The following is a 17409-nucleotide window of genomic DNA, read 5'->3' on the forward strand; positions in this document are numbered from 1 at the left end:
GCTCCTCCCAAATTGCAATTGAAAATGTCCTACTGTGCTTTTAGAGAACTTCATTTGCCTTCCTGAAGTTTCTTGCCTCATACATTGTACAAGTTTCATAGCAAGTGGAACAGCAATTCACTGAACAATTCCAATTCCCCACATTAGTTCCTGCATTTTTCAAAAAACCTAAGACAGGACCAGTGGAAGAGCAGTCTGCAAACACATGACCCAAGACTGAATCACAGCATACGTAACCTACAGATACTAAGAAGTTGCACAGATAACCTTCTTACTATTACTTACTAAGCTTTATTTTGTGCAACATGAGTTTGTAAACCCAATAATATTCTTTTAATAGCATTTTTTTTTAACTTATAGCAAACATCATACAAACTAAAAAATAAAATTCTGCTATATGGTGTGATATTGCCACTCATCTCTGCTCCCCGAGCCAACTACGTACTCACAGCAGTGGTATGTTGTCATCCTCCTTGTGAACCATTGCTAGAATAGGCCACCTACCAGCACACTACAATGATGTTTTCCGATTCTGACTTTATTTCTACCTTGCAGTACATTGAAGGCAAGCAGGGGAACAGGCTCTAACACTCCTTGTACTTCCTCTCTTTTGCCTTGCACAAGGGTTTTCCCATCACCTTGAAAAAGCAGTTTCCTTTTCTGACTCAAGGTTGTTTTATTTTATCTCAGTTTTCCTCCCAAACCACTGCGCTACCATATTGTTTCCCTCCCCTAACTTCCTTCCTGGCTGGCTTTTGTCCTCCCATGGTTAACCCCATCTCTGGAGGACCTGAGGTACTTCACCAGTGAGTTCAACTATCCCAGCTCCTGCTCTGTAACGCCGACCTTTTCCATAACGGATTTGCACTACTTGCCTTTCTGCTTTAGCCAAGCCACTTGCTCCTCCAGTTGAACAGCTTCAAAATAAACAACTTTTTACTCCATCCTCCATGCTGTGCCACAAAAAAGGGTTTGAAAGCTGAAAGAAGAGCACCTTTCCCCTTTAGGTCTGCTTGGCTGCCCTGATCCAATCTGCTAGGGTCAGGTTCTGCTCAGCATCATTGCTGGACCTTGCCCAGGGAGAGCTGAGTCTTTATGTAATTCAGATGCAAGGCTTGGCATGTGTTAACAGCAGCTTCTAATAATTTGGACAAGTTTACTTGTTATTTTCATTTAAAATGCCCAGAATAACACAACTGATAACACTGTCCAATTCACTACCAAATTTCACCCCCCTGCTAGATTATTAGAAGCATGGGAGTATTATAGCTTCTGAAAGAAAAGGTTTTGAGAATATTTTAATATTGGTAAAATTAATTTTTGCCCTAACTTAATTGTTAAAATGACCTAGTTGCTGTAACTAATATTTCCCAAAATAATTCAAAATGATTTTGTAGATTAGGTAATTTTTAGAACAATTATAAGTAACTGAAAACCTGATATTATTACCTAAGATGCCCTGCTACATAACAGCCCTGTTACAAAAACTATAAAGACATACCTATCTTCCACCCACATACCTACATATATACCTAACCACTGTCATGTTCTGGGTGTCTCCAAAGGAGGTTCTGTCAGAACTTCCATCTTAAATACCTCTATAAAAAAAATACCTTTACCCAATAAAAGATGCTGATATTCTTAAGGGTAAGGTTCTCCACAAGATAAAGGTGTACAACATTGGGTTGCATTTATTTTTTATAATATTTTTTCTGTATACATTTTTTTGATAGCTGTTTTGCATATATGGAAATATTTTAGCATGAGTAATAGATGGTATGCTTTTTACTGCTGCATATATTTGTGCAGTATTGCACACAACCACACATGTTTTGATGCTCAGGTTGGCAAATTAATCACCACGATGGTGGTGAGGCACTGGCACAGGTTGCCCAGAGAAGCTGTGGATGCCCCATCCCTGGACAAGGCCAGGCTGGATGGGGCTTTGAGCAACCTGATGCAGTGGAAGGTGTCCCTGTCCATGGCAGGGGGGTTGGAACTAGGTGATCTTTAAGGTCCCTTCCAACTCAAAACATTCTATGAATCTACGATTCTGCTTGTTCCACAACTGGGTGACCTCCATCCTTATTACCAATTCTCAGTTCCATTCAAAAGTGACACTTTTTCATTAGATTATTAAACTGACTTTGGTGACAAGACTGAAATTCACATATTCTTGTCTGTAAAGATATTCATTACGTTGTTACAGTACATTGTGTTTTCATATTTGAAAACACTTAAAATAAGACATACTTGGAAGCTATCAGACTACTTGCAAGTAAAGATTCACAGCCTCCACACAGCTGAAAGGAAGAGTTTTAAGAAGCAAATTTTCAAGAAAGGGATGTCAAACTTTGTAAGGCAGAGAAGCTCATTATAAGGACAGGTATATAAGCAAGATGTTAAATATTCGGTCAAAGTACAGACACACTCAGAAATTTTGTTATAAAGCTGATACAGAACCCATTTAGTAAGATGAATGCGACTCCTTTCCTGTTCCACAAAATTTGCAAGATTCCAAGATACAATGCTGTGTTGAGGGGAAACCAAGCTCTCTCAAAGGCTACTAAGAGAAATCTGCAGCCTTGTGAAGACAGAAATCTGGCTGGAGCATCCACCTGTGATCTAGGACATTTAAGTTCAAGTTCCTCCTTTTTTGTACTTGAGCAGGGACTTAAACATGGGTGTCCCATAACTCAGCTAAATGCCCTAACACAAGTACACAGACTCCTGGCAGGATTCATCTTGGCTGCCTCCAGGTGTCTCTGCACAGGGAATGAGCCAGCAGTGTCAGGGGAGTCTCAGATATAACACCTTGTGCTGGAGGAAAGGCTGAGGCCAGGCCACATGAGCAGATACTCCAAAGTGACCACCTTTACCTGTTTAATCTAAGGACACCTTGGGATAACAAGCTCCAGTGTAGCCACCTGTACTGTAGATGGTGACATTTACTTACATCTTCCCAGCTAAGCTTGTTTTTCTTCCTGGCCAATAAATGTTTTATTATTCATACAACTGGACAAGCTTCAGTACAAAAAGACTCATGCAAGATGACAGATATGTATGCTAGGAATCTAGCCATATAGGTTTTTAAAAGTGTCCCCTTTTCTATCCTTTTTTTTGTACTAACCTCAGCATTAAACTGATACATAATTCAGGAAATGTGCACTTCAATAATTTTTTTCAGGTCTAGTATCAGTAGCTCTCACTACTAGTAATATTATCAAAGATAATACATAGTATCAATAATAGTCATATAATTTCAGGAATTCTGAAACCATCAATTCTATTTAACCTGAGGAACACCCCTTCATATTTTATTTACCTTAAGGATGGCTACTTCTCCCCTCTGAGACAATGAGCAAAATCTGAAAACTGAACATATGCAGGATAAACCAAAATCAGCAGTATATGAAGTTTACCTGGTAGCGATTTTAGAATGATTTCTAGTGCCAGGATTTCTGAATTATGGCAATCGAGATTTTCTCACAGCAGAGAGAAGGCTATTTTTAGCTTACACATATGAATTGAGAGTAGTATAGACTTTACAGCCAATCTGGAGACAGCATCACTATAGGTACTTACCTAAGCTTGATCTTGTGTTAGATCGCTCTATTATCGCATGCTTACTGGGATTGTTTAATACTGAACGTTTGGCAAGTGAGATGTCTGCTGTGACTCGTGTAATTGATATACTGCAAAAATAAAATACAGTAAAATAAAACAGAATGTTATTTATCTTGCAGGGATGTGGGGAGAAAAAGAGATTCATTTAACAGTAGAAGATGGCTAAGACTACAGGAAAAGAAGTTCTTCTCAGCAGCACAGTATGCTCTGTACACTGTGAACAGAGAAGAAATTTTATTTAACTAATACTGTTGCAAGAACTACTGGTAAGACATCCCCCTTTCTCACAGTACCAACATGCAGTATGACCACTGACTGCAAAGCGACAAGTGTCTGGGAAGAAGCAAGGCAGAAAGAGATCAGAGATGTGCTGCAGAAGATGGGACTTCTCTGGGAGCTACAGGCCTGATGTGGTTAGACTTTGCACCAGTATTCCCAGTATGAATCAGCTGGTTTCTCCTTTCTCTAATTTTGATTAATTTGTTGAAAGGTACCAAATGATAACCTGGCTTACTTTAGCCATATGTATAAGACATAAAGGGATATGCAGACTTAACAGGTAAAGGTAAGGCTTAGCAGGAAACTAGTACAGCCATATAACTATGTTTAATGTTTAGTTTAACATATGTTTTTTCACAGAGCAAGAGTGACCTATAATTTTCCAGAAAGATCCAGTAGTATACGCTGGTCACCTAAAAATGGGGACAGCACACAGAAGTGTGCAAATGAAAACCCTGGGCTGTGTATCCGGCAGGCTCAATTTTGTGTTTATGAGAAAAGATGAGCAAAGAAACAAGTGGTTACTTCCAGTTGTTTGCACTGACCTGCTACATAACCTTTGCATATTCTTCCTAGGAAAACAGTTAACTCAGTTTGTTTTGCTTTACAGAGTCAAAATGCACCCTTTGGATAAATTACTTTTCAAATTCTCTGGTGTACTGAGGTTTAGGGGTCACATTTTTCCAGTGCTGAAAGTTTTGACGATATCCCCTTGTTCTTCTTTGCATGATTTTACATGCAATTTAAAAGCAGGAAATGGATTTGCTAAGAACAGGGAGGGCTCCTTCCTAGCAAGCACAGTCAGATGCTGTTCAGCTGAAATGTAATCAAAGAGGTCATTTCCCAATGAGCTCAACATGTGTATATGTTTATCTAAAACCCTACAAAATGTAACAAAGCCATAAGTTAATATGGAAAAACAAAATTATTTGTACAATACTGATTAGTAACATCATTTTGAAAACAGGCATGATTTAACTAAAGCTAAAAACATAACCAAAGATTGTGATTTCTGGCACAGCCCCTCGCAGATAATGCCATTAGTCTTAAAATGAAATCCAACATGTAATTTGGGGTACCCAATAGTTATCTTTATTTGCTAATTGATGAACACTACAAACTTTTACAACATTTTGAGTTTTGTTTTGTTATTCCTGCCAGTCTTCCTTCCTACACAGAATATAAAATATTTTTTTTTCCTTTTGGGGAATTTGAAAAATTGTATTTTTCAAATACAATCATGGTATATTGAATAAAGCTAGATTTATCAGTCTAAAAATACTATTTTTAACTTTAAGTTTGTTGGTTTTTTTAGTCTTTTTAAGGTCATTTTAATGTCTTCTGAAGTATGTGACAGCAGGAAGAACAAGTCTGCTCTTGAAACAAAGGGTATGTATGTTTATGTAGTGAAACAATTGCAATGAGAGTGGGGACAGCAGCATGGCAGTGAAAGCAGCAGCATGGATCTAAGAACCTCCTGCACAAACTCGTTGAGGACCTTGAGTACAAATTCAGATTGCTACTGAAGTTTAGGATGCTTCAAATCCGCTACCATAGACATCAATTGCATTGAGAGTATTTGTGAATTCACCCTACCACAATTGGATCTACAATTGAAAATTAGATATGCTTTAAAATACTTCAAGACAGAAAGACACAGTAACTTTTTTTTTTCTGCTTGCAACACTCACTATTTTGGTACCTTCCAATTCTGAAGGTACATATGTAAGATTTGAAAACCCTGACTAATACAATGAGGGACTGCCAAGTGGTTAGGTATCAACAACACCATTCTGACTGAGAAAATACCACAGCTTAGACCGCAATGTCTGGTATTTTAAAGAGCTGAAGCTATTGACAGAAAACGTCAGGCTCCCTCTTGAAAGTCTGACAGCACCAGGGCAGATAGAATAGTGTTCCTGCTCTGCCCACCTCCAGATGAAATAGAACAGTAACTCAAGTTACAGATATTGTAACAAGACCTTCCTGTTTTCTCAGTTTTTCCCCCCAAATGTCAACCCACTAGCACGTATTAATCTGAGGCTCAATCTAGTAGCAATATAATCACATGTGGAGAACATACCTTACAACTCTGGTCCATGATGTCTGAATTACAGAACATGCCACTGCTTTTAGAGTCAGATTATCATTTGACATTTGTACTATACTAATACCTGGAGGGTCAAATATCAACCAGGTTGGACCTCGCCTAGTACACTGGGGGGGATCGGCTGCAACAGCACTCAGATGAAAACCCAGCAAAGTGTAGCCTGTCTGCTACCAAAGGCGACCATATTTCAGCGAGGTGGGGGACTGCCCCACCCCCCAGAAGTCTTTTTGAGACTTCCTATTATAGAGTCCAGCACTGCTGTCAAACCAAGCTCCCATTCTTGGGGGATCAAGAGTTTGACAATCATATACATTGGACAGTCTGAATCTCCTATCACTCTTCCCAAGTTAGATGCCGCTGTAAGGAACTAGAGCTGAGGAGGAACAGTGCCCCTCGTCAGCTTGTACAGAACCCAGGAAGCACTGATGAGGTATCACTTGAAAAATACTCTAAACTTTCTAAGAATATATATTTATTACATCTGTAGATAAATATCTAGCAATTTAGAGCGTGAATGTCACAGTCATCAAGATGACATCCTTTTTCCACTCTCAACAAATACATGTCCCTGAACACATCCCACGGCAACACAGCCTGTGTGCTCTGCTGAGGAAATTTAAAAACCACGCTACAGCCCACTGATAAAGGAATTGGCTGCTGTTCCTAATTTTCTACAAAAATTATGTCATTATTTCTTAAAAATCTGGTAGTACCTACACAGGACCTGAATTCCGGTAGATTTGCATTGCAAGGTACTTACCGCCCTTCGAATCTATGTTTTAAAAAATCGAATAATGCTTTTTGCATCATATCTGTTACCTAGAAGCAAACAAACAACAAATTAATAAACACATAAGAAACTCATAATACTCGATGCTAATAATAATATGTAATAAAGTTGCCAGCAAGTCATATCTGAACAGTTGACTGGAATATAGTTTGTTCTTTATCCGAATTCTGATACAAACTACAATACAAATAAGCAGCCATCTAGTAGAACTAAAAACTGTCTAGATTTCTGTCTATGATATAAATTGTGTTCTGCAGCTTAACTACCTTTGAACACTCAAATACAAATGAAGTGCAACAGCTTTGGCAAATGAAACCATTTTCAACAATCACTTACCTCATATCCCTTCAGAGAAGGCCCCACTAAAACTACTGGTCGCATAGAAGGCACTACATCATAAGGAGGGATGTGCTCTGTCTACAAAACAGAAAAAGCTTTCAGCATCATAGCACCTAGAGAAAGTGTTACACATTACTTACTACATTAGGAACTCTGAATTTCCAGTGATGTCACCAACACAGGAATCATGGATTCATTAACTTTTCCTGAACACTGGTAGTAAAAGATAACGACATACCAGGTTCAGGAATTTCTTTTGAAAAAGCTTTTCTTTGACTTTTGGTTTTCCTGCCGTTTTCGTATTTGCCCTGGATAGCTACAAAACTGTTACTCTGGAGACATTCACATGTCCCACTCCACAATTCCTAACTACTAAATTGAAAAGGTTATTTCCAACAGTTAATGATTTGAAATGATCAACTCTAGAGCTGTGACATCTGTTTCCCACCAAAATTTTATGTAGAAAAATTATGGAAGTGAAAAATAAAACAAAAAGGGATGGGAAAAGCATAACACATCTCTTTTTATGCTCAGATCTGCCCACTGCTTGACAAAACATTGTGACACCACTGCAAATTCCCATAGGAGCACTCATAACCCGACTTCCACATTTGCATCTGCAATTCACTTGCAAATGAAATGAAAATAATGACTGATCAAGCTAGTATTTCTAGAAATTTTTCATAAACAGAGCTTGGGATAGCAATCTTTCCACTTTGGGAAGTTCCTGTCACCACCCAAGAATGGATTCGGTTAGTACATTATTCACCAAACTACTTACTGATGTCTCTTGCACAGTTTATAAAACGTATTTTAAAATATGAAGACAGAAAGACTGCCTGCTTCCAAAGTTTGCAAAAATGTCAATATTGTTAGCAGAATAAAATAGAAACAAATTAAACTGGGTTCTTTAATAAATGGCTATTCAATATGTATCACCAAGAATGAGTGTTATCAGGAAGAGTTCTTGTTTGTAAGAGAGGGGCTGGTTTATCTTTGTCTTGGGAAAAATGATTGAAATCCAAACCCAGGAACATGTAGGTGATATGGAAAAAGGTATGCCAGATCTGTTCTTCAAAGGTCTGCACAGTATAAATACATCAGTCAAGGTCACAGAATACAGTCATTGCTCCTTGTTTCAGTACTCAATGTATCCCAAGGTGTTTCACAATAACATTAAAGTATATACATTTGGAAACACAAAAACACAAAGACATACATTAATACAGTAACAGCACAAAATGCTACACAAGCAGCAGTCTAAAGCAGTCTAAAACAAGGAAAACATTTTTGTGAATGTTTTTCAACATAATTTATCCTATTTTTTGTTACCTGTAGTTTCACCAGATAATTAGTAACATAAGAATGAATAGCAGTGCCCAAGGCATCATAAGCATGTGAATTTCTTTTACATAGTGCAGAATCTGACTCAACACATTTCAAAGCAAAACCCTGCAATTATGCTGTGCCAGTATCAAAATGCAGCCCTCCACTGTTCTTGCTAGTATTACTAATAACCTGATAAGCCTATTAAGAGACAGATCTTAAGAAAAAAATCATTACAGATGTGTAAGTGCTTATAAGCATGAACATCCTGATCTAACAGATCTTTGTCTTAATGTGGCTGACTCAACCAAAGGTATTCACGCCAGAAGTTACCCAGCTATTTGAAAATTAGGGAAAGCATAGAAATTTCCTTATTTGATGGAATATGGGGTATTTTTAAAACCTGTTCTGTCGAAACAGGCATTTTTTTGTCTAATCTTTACAGCTTGAAGTAATGAAGCTGTCAGCAGAGAACCGAGTAAAAGCTATCTGACTGAAGTATTCAAGTTCTTTAATTTAGCATTAGAGAATCTAGTATTTTCTAAGGGACTAGCACTGAACTATACAGCTTTCACTTGCAGATTCAAGCTCAAACACGAACTTGGAATAAAGACTAGCACAGTTTTGAGCATACAGCTTTTGCTCAGTGGTTTAACTATATACGTTAGTTTAGGATGCCCATCCAGTATCTAATGTAAAGGTCAGTATTAAAAAACCTACTATAATCAGCAATTATTCTGATATGGAAGAAAAGAGGCCCCACAGAATGGAGAGATGGGACTAGCTACCATGATGGTCCAAGGTGGTTCATCTAGAAGCTGCATCTTCGAAAGATGCTTATGTAGATAGCATCCGATACATGTCAACGTGTATTATTCCTTCTTACCATTTATTTTTGGTTATAAATATGATTAAGTAAGAAATTACTCAGAAGCAAGAAACTGCTATTGATTTCCATAGTGGGCTGTGAATGACATTGTACTTAACAGACCCGAATGAAGCAAATACTGGTGACTTTGGAAATGAGAAGGATCCTGTATTATTTAAAAGAGTTCAAGAAAAAAAGAGAAAAAGAAAAACATGTATTTACTAAATGTGAGAGCACCCACAGCATGGGCAATAGTGTCACTTGGCACTGTTTGTAAGCACTGTAATAGTCTGTTGTTACCTGTAGATTTAACTGTGTGGTTAAAAACATGTAAGTAAGAGCTAAGACGACTAAAGATATTTTTTTTTAAAAAAAAAGTAGTAATGTGGTATTCTACTGCATAGTTTGACTGCAACCTAATGTCTTGATGATTTATTCCAGCAAAGAACCTAGAAACTTATTGCAGTTTGCTGTAACAGGATGCCAATTGCATAATTCTGTAGTTATCTGGGTTATCCATGGAAAGACATTGGCTCTCCTGGGAACCACCAGTACCATTTCGAATAGCTGAGATACTAAAAAAGTCTGACTGATGGATGGCAAGAACATTTGGCTGATAATTTATACATGACAACAGGAGAAACTCAAAGTAAACCGTCAAAACAAGTATGCATTTTTTCACTGGTCTTGTCCACCTATTTTACATCTAGTGAATTAGAAGTTTAACTACTGACTAAATTAAAAATACAGCAGTTTTGACTATCTGTTTTCTAAGCACAATCTGAGTATCTGATTAGATTCCAATAATGATTTCAATAGACTGAGTTATAAGGAAACAAAAAACCACTTGAGAAAGATAGAGATGGAAAGAATAAGTATGCACTAGAGAGGTGAATTACATGGATTTGTTAGAAATTTCTCAGACTTTTAGAAGGCCTAAATGTGTCCTATTATTCCATCAAAAAGGGAAGTACTGTAGCCGAGTTTAACCGACATGCTGAACCTGGGAGTGTTTGTTTTCCTGTACTGAATCCACTAACAGCTCGATACATTTCTTCCTTAATTCTGTAACAGCTGCATTGTTAATCTGGGGTAATAATGCTAATGATGCCAGTGGCAGGATAAACACAGGACATGTTGATACACACTTACCGATTTCTGCTTCTGCTTAGCTACAGCAGCATGGAAAAGAAACAAAGAACAACAAAGCATGCATGTTATTGGCTTGTCAAAGGACGCAGACAGTTAACAGGACTAGAAATGTGACGCAGTGCAGGTGAGCAGGTGGACAGATGGGAGCTTGGAAGTCGGTGTTACCTTCTTAAAGAAGGGCATTCTTTTCTCTTTGGAGTGGGGTGATGTTACACTGTTTGCACTGGGTTTGGGGGAGCGATGGTTTGCTGGAATATCATTTTCTTCTGCATCTAAGCCAGTGGCATCTATGTCTATAGCTATATACAGACAAACAATTCAGAATTATCAGATGACAGGGAAAGATAGGTTAAAAAGGAACTAACAGGTAAAGAGAAATAAAACTGTCCAGAGTAATAAATAAAGAAAAAAAAATAACTGAAAAGTCAACCATGAGTACAAAACACAATAAAACAAAGGGAAAAATTTACAGGTGCAGTACATTAGGATTAGAAGACAGAAGGCAATCTGTAACAGCCACTATAATATTTTCCTCTGACCCCCTTTTACTCTGCTACACCAGACATACAGATAATTACTCTACAAAAGAGAGCAATTGCCAAGTTTGTTCTTGTTACACCAGTGTAAATCCAAAACAGTTCACTGGAATAGGTAAGATTTTCACCAACATAAACAACAGAACTTGGCCAACAACATTTGAGTTATTTTATAGCAATAAACACTAATTCAAAGTGGGTATTATCAACTGAAATTTGAAATGTCACTAGCATGTCTATAGGAAATCAAGAAACAGAAGAAAAATCACTTTTGAAGACAAAATCAGCCTGATACTGGTACAATAGTATCTGCGTTTATCTCAGGTGGACTACAGTTGGCATTTTTAAACGTTTTAACTAAAAATGCACAGTAGTTGAAAGATATATTTATTAGAAATAATAAAATCAGACCTACTAATACCGAAACTAAAAACAGTGAGTAGCGTAAGAAAAGAGATTGATCCCAGCTTGTCTCAGAGACCTGAAACCTGTTACAAAAAGTGAGGATGTAGGTAGGGCAAAATGGAAGTGAAGACAATAAACCACAGCTGTTCAACTTCTACCCTAATAGAATATACAATGCTTATACCATAAATATAAAATCTTTACCTCCTTGAGCAAGTAACAACAGTTTAAGCAATAATCACCATGGACTCAGAAACAAATACATTTACAAAATGCAAAGCCATGTTACCCTGAACGTTGTGTCCGACAGGTACCTGCTAACTACATCTGAAACAAAACCAAACCAATCAACCAAAAAAGCTTTCCTGTTTACAATGCTCAACCCTGATCTTACGTAATGTATTAAAATATGTAATAAAATTTGTCTTCAAAAAGCAAGTATGTACACAAAAGTGATCCACAAACATGCTGTACATCACCCTCCTGTGTAAAAGATCTTTACCCACCTCCTGACACACTCTGGTAACACACCCTTACCTTGCTGTGCCATTGTGTCAAACTGAATCTAATTCTAAGATCTGCAAACTTTATAGTTTGCATTGAATTTATCCAAAGCCATAATTAATCATCGCGAACTATTATGAAACCACCTGAGTGACCTTTCAGCTGCTTGATGAGTGGGACATCAACTAATACAGTGGCATGTGCTGCTAAACAACAAGTAAGTATTTCTGTCAAGCCTACGTGCAGCTACTGATTTAAAGAGACATTTGGGACAGTGATCTCTTCCTTTGAGTGAAGTATATTTTCCCATTTGAATTAGCCACAGATCTAACATGGCTAATCCTTGAGTTACAGAACCATGCCTTTGAGCCTGCTCTTGCCAGGAATGCCTGTGAGTAGATCCCCACCCTGTTTCTGTACTCCTGCTCCTAAAAACAGCCACAGAAATCACATAACATTTTCTTCTAGCAACACTGTTCCTTCACCCTCTTCATAAGTATAAAAAGAACATATTATCTTTTCTTGAATACAGGCCAGCACAGATGCTATAAATCACTCACAATAAGGCATGTTAAAACCCCTTAGGTTTTATATTCAACAAAAATAATCAGTAAAGAAAAATTAAGGTTGTTAAGATTTTCCTGTAAAAAAGAAATGCAGCATTTGATCAGATAGACATCAATATCTCCTTTTTTCATTCTGAGTCTTCACACTATGCAACATCTTCCATGATAATTCTTTTACTATTAATTATCTTCAGTTCATTGGGGTTTCTTTCCAAAGTAGTCTTCACCATTATCTTCATCCTGTTTGGTGGTCCATGAGGACTATATGGATTGATTACTATATCAATATAGTATTATTTAAATGGCTATGAGCCTCCTTTTAATTTGTTCTTCACCAGTTCTTAATCTTGTTGGTTTTATTTTTGTGACACTATTTTATATTGAAAAGAAATCCCTGACTCAAAGTCAAAAAACAAACCTCTTCAACTCATTAAATAATTTATGTATTTGTCATTTATTATACTTTCAAAAAGAGGAGGCCTGGGAGTAACTGTTGAACTCTACCTCAAACTCACTTAAGTTCTTGTGTTAGTCACAAACTCTGCCTCTTTCATCCTTCTTGGGATGTCTTAAGCAAAAAAAAATAATACGGCAGACCCAAAATCTTAACATCACAGAATAAGCTAATATGCACTATTCCTAAATATTCTTCAGATTTTCAGTGTATCTGAATAAACTTCATCAAATTTCCTTCTTTCTCCAGAAAACCATGCTCCTGAAAACTACTGTCTGAAGAAACAATTCATGCAATGAATGCTAGCATGCTAGCATGGCTAGCAATCAGTCAGTTGTTAACCTAAGTATGCTGTCTGTTCTCTTACCTCTTAATTCTGTGCAACATTCTAGAAATTTAGTACATACTGATCTCCAAGTATTTCTAGGATACAAAAGAATATTATAGCATTTCAGATGCTCTAACTAGAAAATTACAAAATATGTCCATGGACACTTTTACTGCAAAAATACAGTTGTAGAAAAAGTGGGCCGTAACAGTAAATGTGACAGTTTAAAGCCATTGTAAAATGAAAGATTAAGGTGTGTTCTACAGACTTGTGATGGACACAGATAGTAAACTAAAGATGTATTTTTCAAAGAACAAGAGAGGTAGGGAACTTGAGTAGAATTTTGATAAAAAAACCTGCAATTGTAATAAATTTGGTTGTTACAAACAAATTGGTGGTTTCCCAAGAAAGCCAGATTTTTCAATCAATTTAATCAAATGAAGCTACCGCCACAACTTGATTAACTACTCTGTCTCTCTCTTAATGCCCATGTAAATACTTAAAAACCTTCAGGGTCATATAAGATGCCTGCTCTGTAGACTAGGCTCCACATAAACTTGTATGATTGCAAAATACATGCCTCTGCCTCAGTAGACAAGGTACTAGCAACATTATTATTTTCTGATTTTGAGCATTCAAAATGTAAATTTTCTCTCTCAGGAAAAGATAAAACATCCAGCAATGCAGCAGCTGAATTGAGTAGATTCTTTTTTTAATCTTCTGCTATGCTTTTTTGAAGGAGCTAATGCCAATTTCCTCCACCAACTCGTGATGTATTTGCTTCATACCTCTTGAATCCAACCTAACTAAAGTTAAATCTGTCTGTTGATGCTCTAAATACAAAACAGTATTTGTGAAAAATTTGTTACAGAAGGCAAAAAAAATCCAGTATGCTAGAATTATGGGAAGAACATCCTCATTATCAGGATTGTGAAACTAAAGGTTCCTGTTGTAAAATAATGGTGTTCTTGATGGTACTGCAGAAACCTCTTGGGAATTTTTATTCTTATTGCCGTTTTTTCTCCTGTACCAGAAGGTATTTCTTGTTCAGCAGGAGTGCTCAGACCAGACCAAACCTCTAACTGTCCTACTGCAATGCAGTCTCATCATTTTATTATGTCTTTGCTGTAAAACACTGTGGTAAGAGCAGAGAGGGAATTTTATGCATTGCTAACAGCCCTATCATTGCCTAACTTGCTGGCATTGATTCCATTACTGCAGACCTACCCAAAGCAGCCTTATAGGCAACACAGCCACCCAACCTTACACCTATGAAGCACAAGGAATAAGAAAAACAGGACTAAATGCATATGAATTTTAACAGATTAGGTGCACGAGTCTGTAAACCAAAGGGTTCATGACCTACTCACCAGATGATGGAGGCGTCGATTTTCTGGAACTAGGAACGATGTCACCCAAACTGGATGAAGAGTTTCCTCCTGATTTACTGGAGTAAAGCAACACATTAGTTTGAAGTTTCATAGCTTTCTCAGTATTTACTCTAGGTTATTTATTACCTGCCTTCAAAATGAGCTGCTTAGCCAAGAGACAAACAGTATTTCTGGCAGTGGTATAAAATATACATCTTACACAAAATGTATGTACATTTCGAGGGCTGAGGAACTGCAAACATCAATCATGCTCCTTGTTCTGCTGTGCAGCTTCATTCTGCTCTCACTACCTTGTGATGTTAATGAGATCCAATTATTAATGTGGCTACTGATACACTATTATTAATATTACTATCCATTACTAAGACCAATTCTTAAGTCAGTGAGTGAATCTATTTCCTTTAGCAGAAGAGTTATTGATAGCTCCCTAAGGAAAATGCCAGTGTGTTTACCTAACATCTTTTCAATTTAATTAAAGTACAAATTATTTTGCTATCTCAATACAAGGTAGGACTTAGGAAAAAAAAAAGCATCTCAAACAAAGACAAAGCAGTCTAGTGTTTTGTCAAGTTCTGCTTTGTGAAAACCTACGCAAGTTGTGAAAATGAAACAGTATTTTTAGTAATTTTATTTAAGTTACCATAACGAGAAAAGCAATGAAAAGAATGTAAGAGAGGCTATTTCACTCTTCAAATAATTAATGTGGTAGTACTAGTTTCAACTTCCTCCAACTTAAAATATTAATAAAGTACTAAGTAAATGCGTTTGTGACATAGGACAGTATTATCTCCAGTGAGGAGTTCTGCAGAATGCAAGCCTTCACAATTGGGAAAGGGACCAAATCACTGGGTCAGATATGGCTGTATCAGAAGCATCAGGAGAGATATAAGGAACCTGACACCCTCCTGCTGAGTACAGCATACTCCTGGGAAAGACATTTCACAGGTGGTGAACGTGGCTGAGCACTGCAGAATCCTGGTCTCCTCCTAGCATAGCTTTTCAAACACTATTGCCCTTCCTACCGAAGTAGGAAAGCCCTTCTGGCTTCCCAAATGTTTCCCAGCTGTTTTCTCACTACCAGGTCCATCCCACTCAAGACGTAGTGGAAATACTTATTTCCTGTATACCCAAAGGGAAGTAAGGGGCATTTACTTCCACATGTGTTGATGTCTGGAAAACTACCTTATTAAGAACTGTACAGTGAAAACTACTTTATTTAAAACTCTACAGTAAAGATGACATTATTATCACCTTACAATATCGTTCAATACATTCAGATACTGAATCTTTGTGTTTATGTAATGATGGCTGCAGACAGAGACAACAGACCACCTGACATGAAACTTCCATCATAAAATGCAGTATTCTTAAAAGCTTTATTTGCAGAAAATGAATTTGAGAAGATCAAAACATTTTTTTCCCTAAGAGCTAACTAACAGGCACTGGCTTCAGTTTACAAATAAATTAATCTTAACATTTGCTGCAATTTCTAAAATCAGCTTTTAAAGTGTTTAGAAATTGTAAGACCATGAAAACAAGTAACAAATGCTAAAGAATTTAGAGACTGATTTTAAAGTAAAAAAAAAAATCGTTTGCACATAGTAAATGTACTAGCTGCAATGTATATTTGAAAATATTTTATAAAAATAAAATGGAATAATAATGATTGTAGGCTGCCACAGACCACCTATCTAAATATCTACTTTCTCTCTCAAGTGGCAATGACATTAATTACATAAATAGGCATTACTTCACAGATTAAAATGTTTCTAGCTGCCAATTACAATAATTAAACAGAACTGTAGCATACACAGCATTAACTTCCAAGTCCTGTTACAGTCAATGCTACTTTTTGAATGATTTGTTGTTATTACCTGGAGTAGAATTTTCCTTGTTTTGCCTTTTGTTCATGCTGCAGCCTCATGTTTTCTAGTTTGACTGGGCTTGGTATGAATCCTATTTCACAGCCTTCTTTTACCAACCGTCCTATCCACCAGTCATTATTAAATTTCTACAGATAAAAAAAAAAAAAAAAAAAAAAGTCATATTCTAAGAACTTATTATATTTGGGATCATTCTGTTATTATTTTTAATTTGCAGCTAAGCCATTTTATGTAATTCTTCCCTGCAGTTAATCACTGTACTATGTTATTATGGCAATGAAGAATTGTGGTAATATTCAGAAATACATTAAAATAATTATACCTTGCAAATTATTCAAATGCTACAGTACTTAAGCAGAAACCTTCCTTCACAGACTTCATGACTCTCCCTGGCTTTTATATCCACCCATTTCAACATTTACTTTTTTCAGCTTCACAGTCTTTTCCCCTCATACGAGAGAGCTGCTTTTGTTTGCCCTTGATGTTTCCCCTTGGTGGACACCAAGGATTTCTTCTGATCTGATCCTACCCACTGCAACCATTTTTACAGCTCTGTAATAATCTATTTTTCTTATTCCATTATATTCAATTCTATATTTAAATAAAAAATACTACTTCTAAAACTCCCCCACTTCTCTGAACTCAATAAAATCTTTTAAATATGGCTACAGTCCACTGCTTATATATGTTCCACTGCACAGAGCTCATGCGATCTGCATCATATTATGATAGGTCCAGAAGGAATGGATATCTTTGGATAACTAAAAACCCCTTACAATTATACAAAAGCACAAGATAGTCGAAATAACTGAATTTCATCTATATGAAATTAAAGATAACGACTATACATA

At 36.8% G+C, this 17409-nt stretch overlaps 1 protein-coding gene across 11 annotated transcripts in view; it reads right to left on the reverse strand.

The window, feature by feature from the left end:
- CACNB2 (calcium voltage-gated channel auxiliary subunit beta 2) overlaps nt 1-17409 on the reverse strand; it is a 255148-nt gene that overhangs the window by 20794 nt on the left and 216945 nt on the right. For 7 of the 11 annotated variants that reach the window (XM_055708405.1, XM_055708406.1, XM_027800534.2 and 4 more), the window contains 6 exons: nt 16550-16686; nt 14655-14731; nt 10657-10790; nt 7143-7223; nt 6777-6835; nt 3586-3695 (listed from right to left, as the gene is read on the reverse strand). In XM_055708405.1, coding sequence (XP_055564380.1) covers nt 3586-3695; nt 6777-6835; nt 7143-7223; nt 10657-10790; nt 14655-14731; nt 16550-16686 — 598 coding nt within the window. Of the gene's footprint in view, nt 1-3585; nt 3696-6776; nt 6836-7142; nt 7224-10491; nt 10512-10656; nt 10791-14654; nt 14732-16549; nt 16687-17409 lie in introns of all 11 variants that reach the window. The other 4 variants (XM_055708407.1, XM_055708408.1, XM_055708412.1 and 1 more) reach the window with 1 other exon arrangement.

This window comes from Falco cherrug, chromosome 4 (genome assembly GCF_023634085.1).
Source record: "Falco cherrug isolate bFalChe1 chromosome 4, bFalChe1.pri, whole genome shotgun sequence".
NCBI classification, from domain to species: domain Eukaryota; kingdom Metazoa; phylum Chordata; class Aves; order Falconiformes; family Falconidae; genus Falco; species Falco cherrug.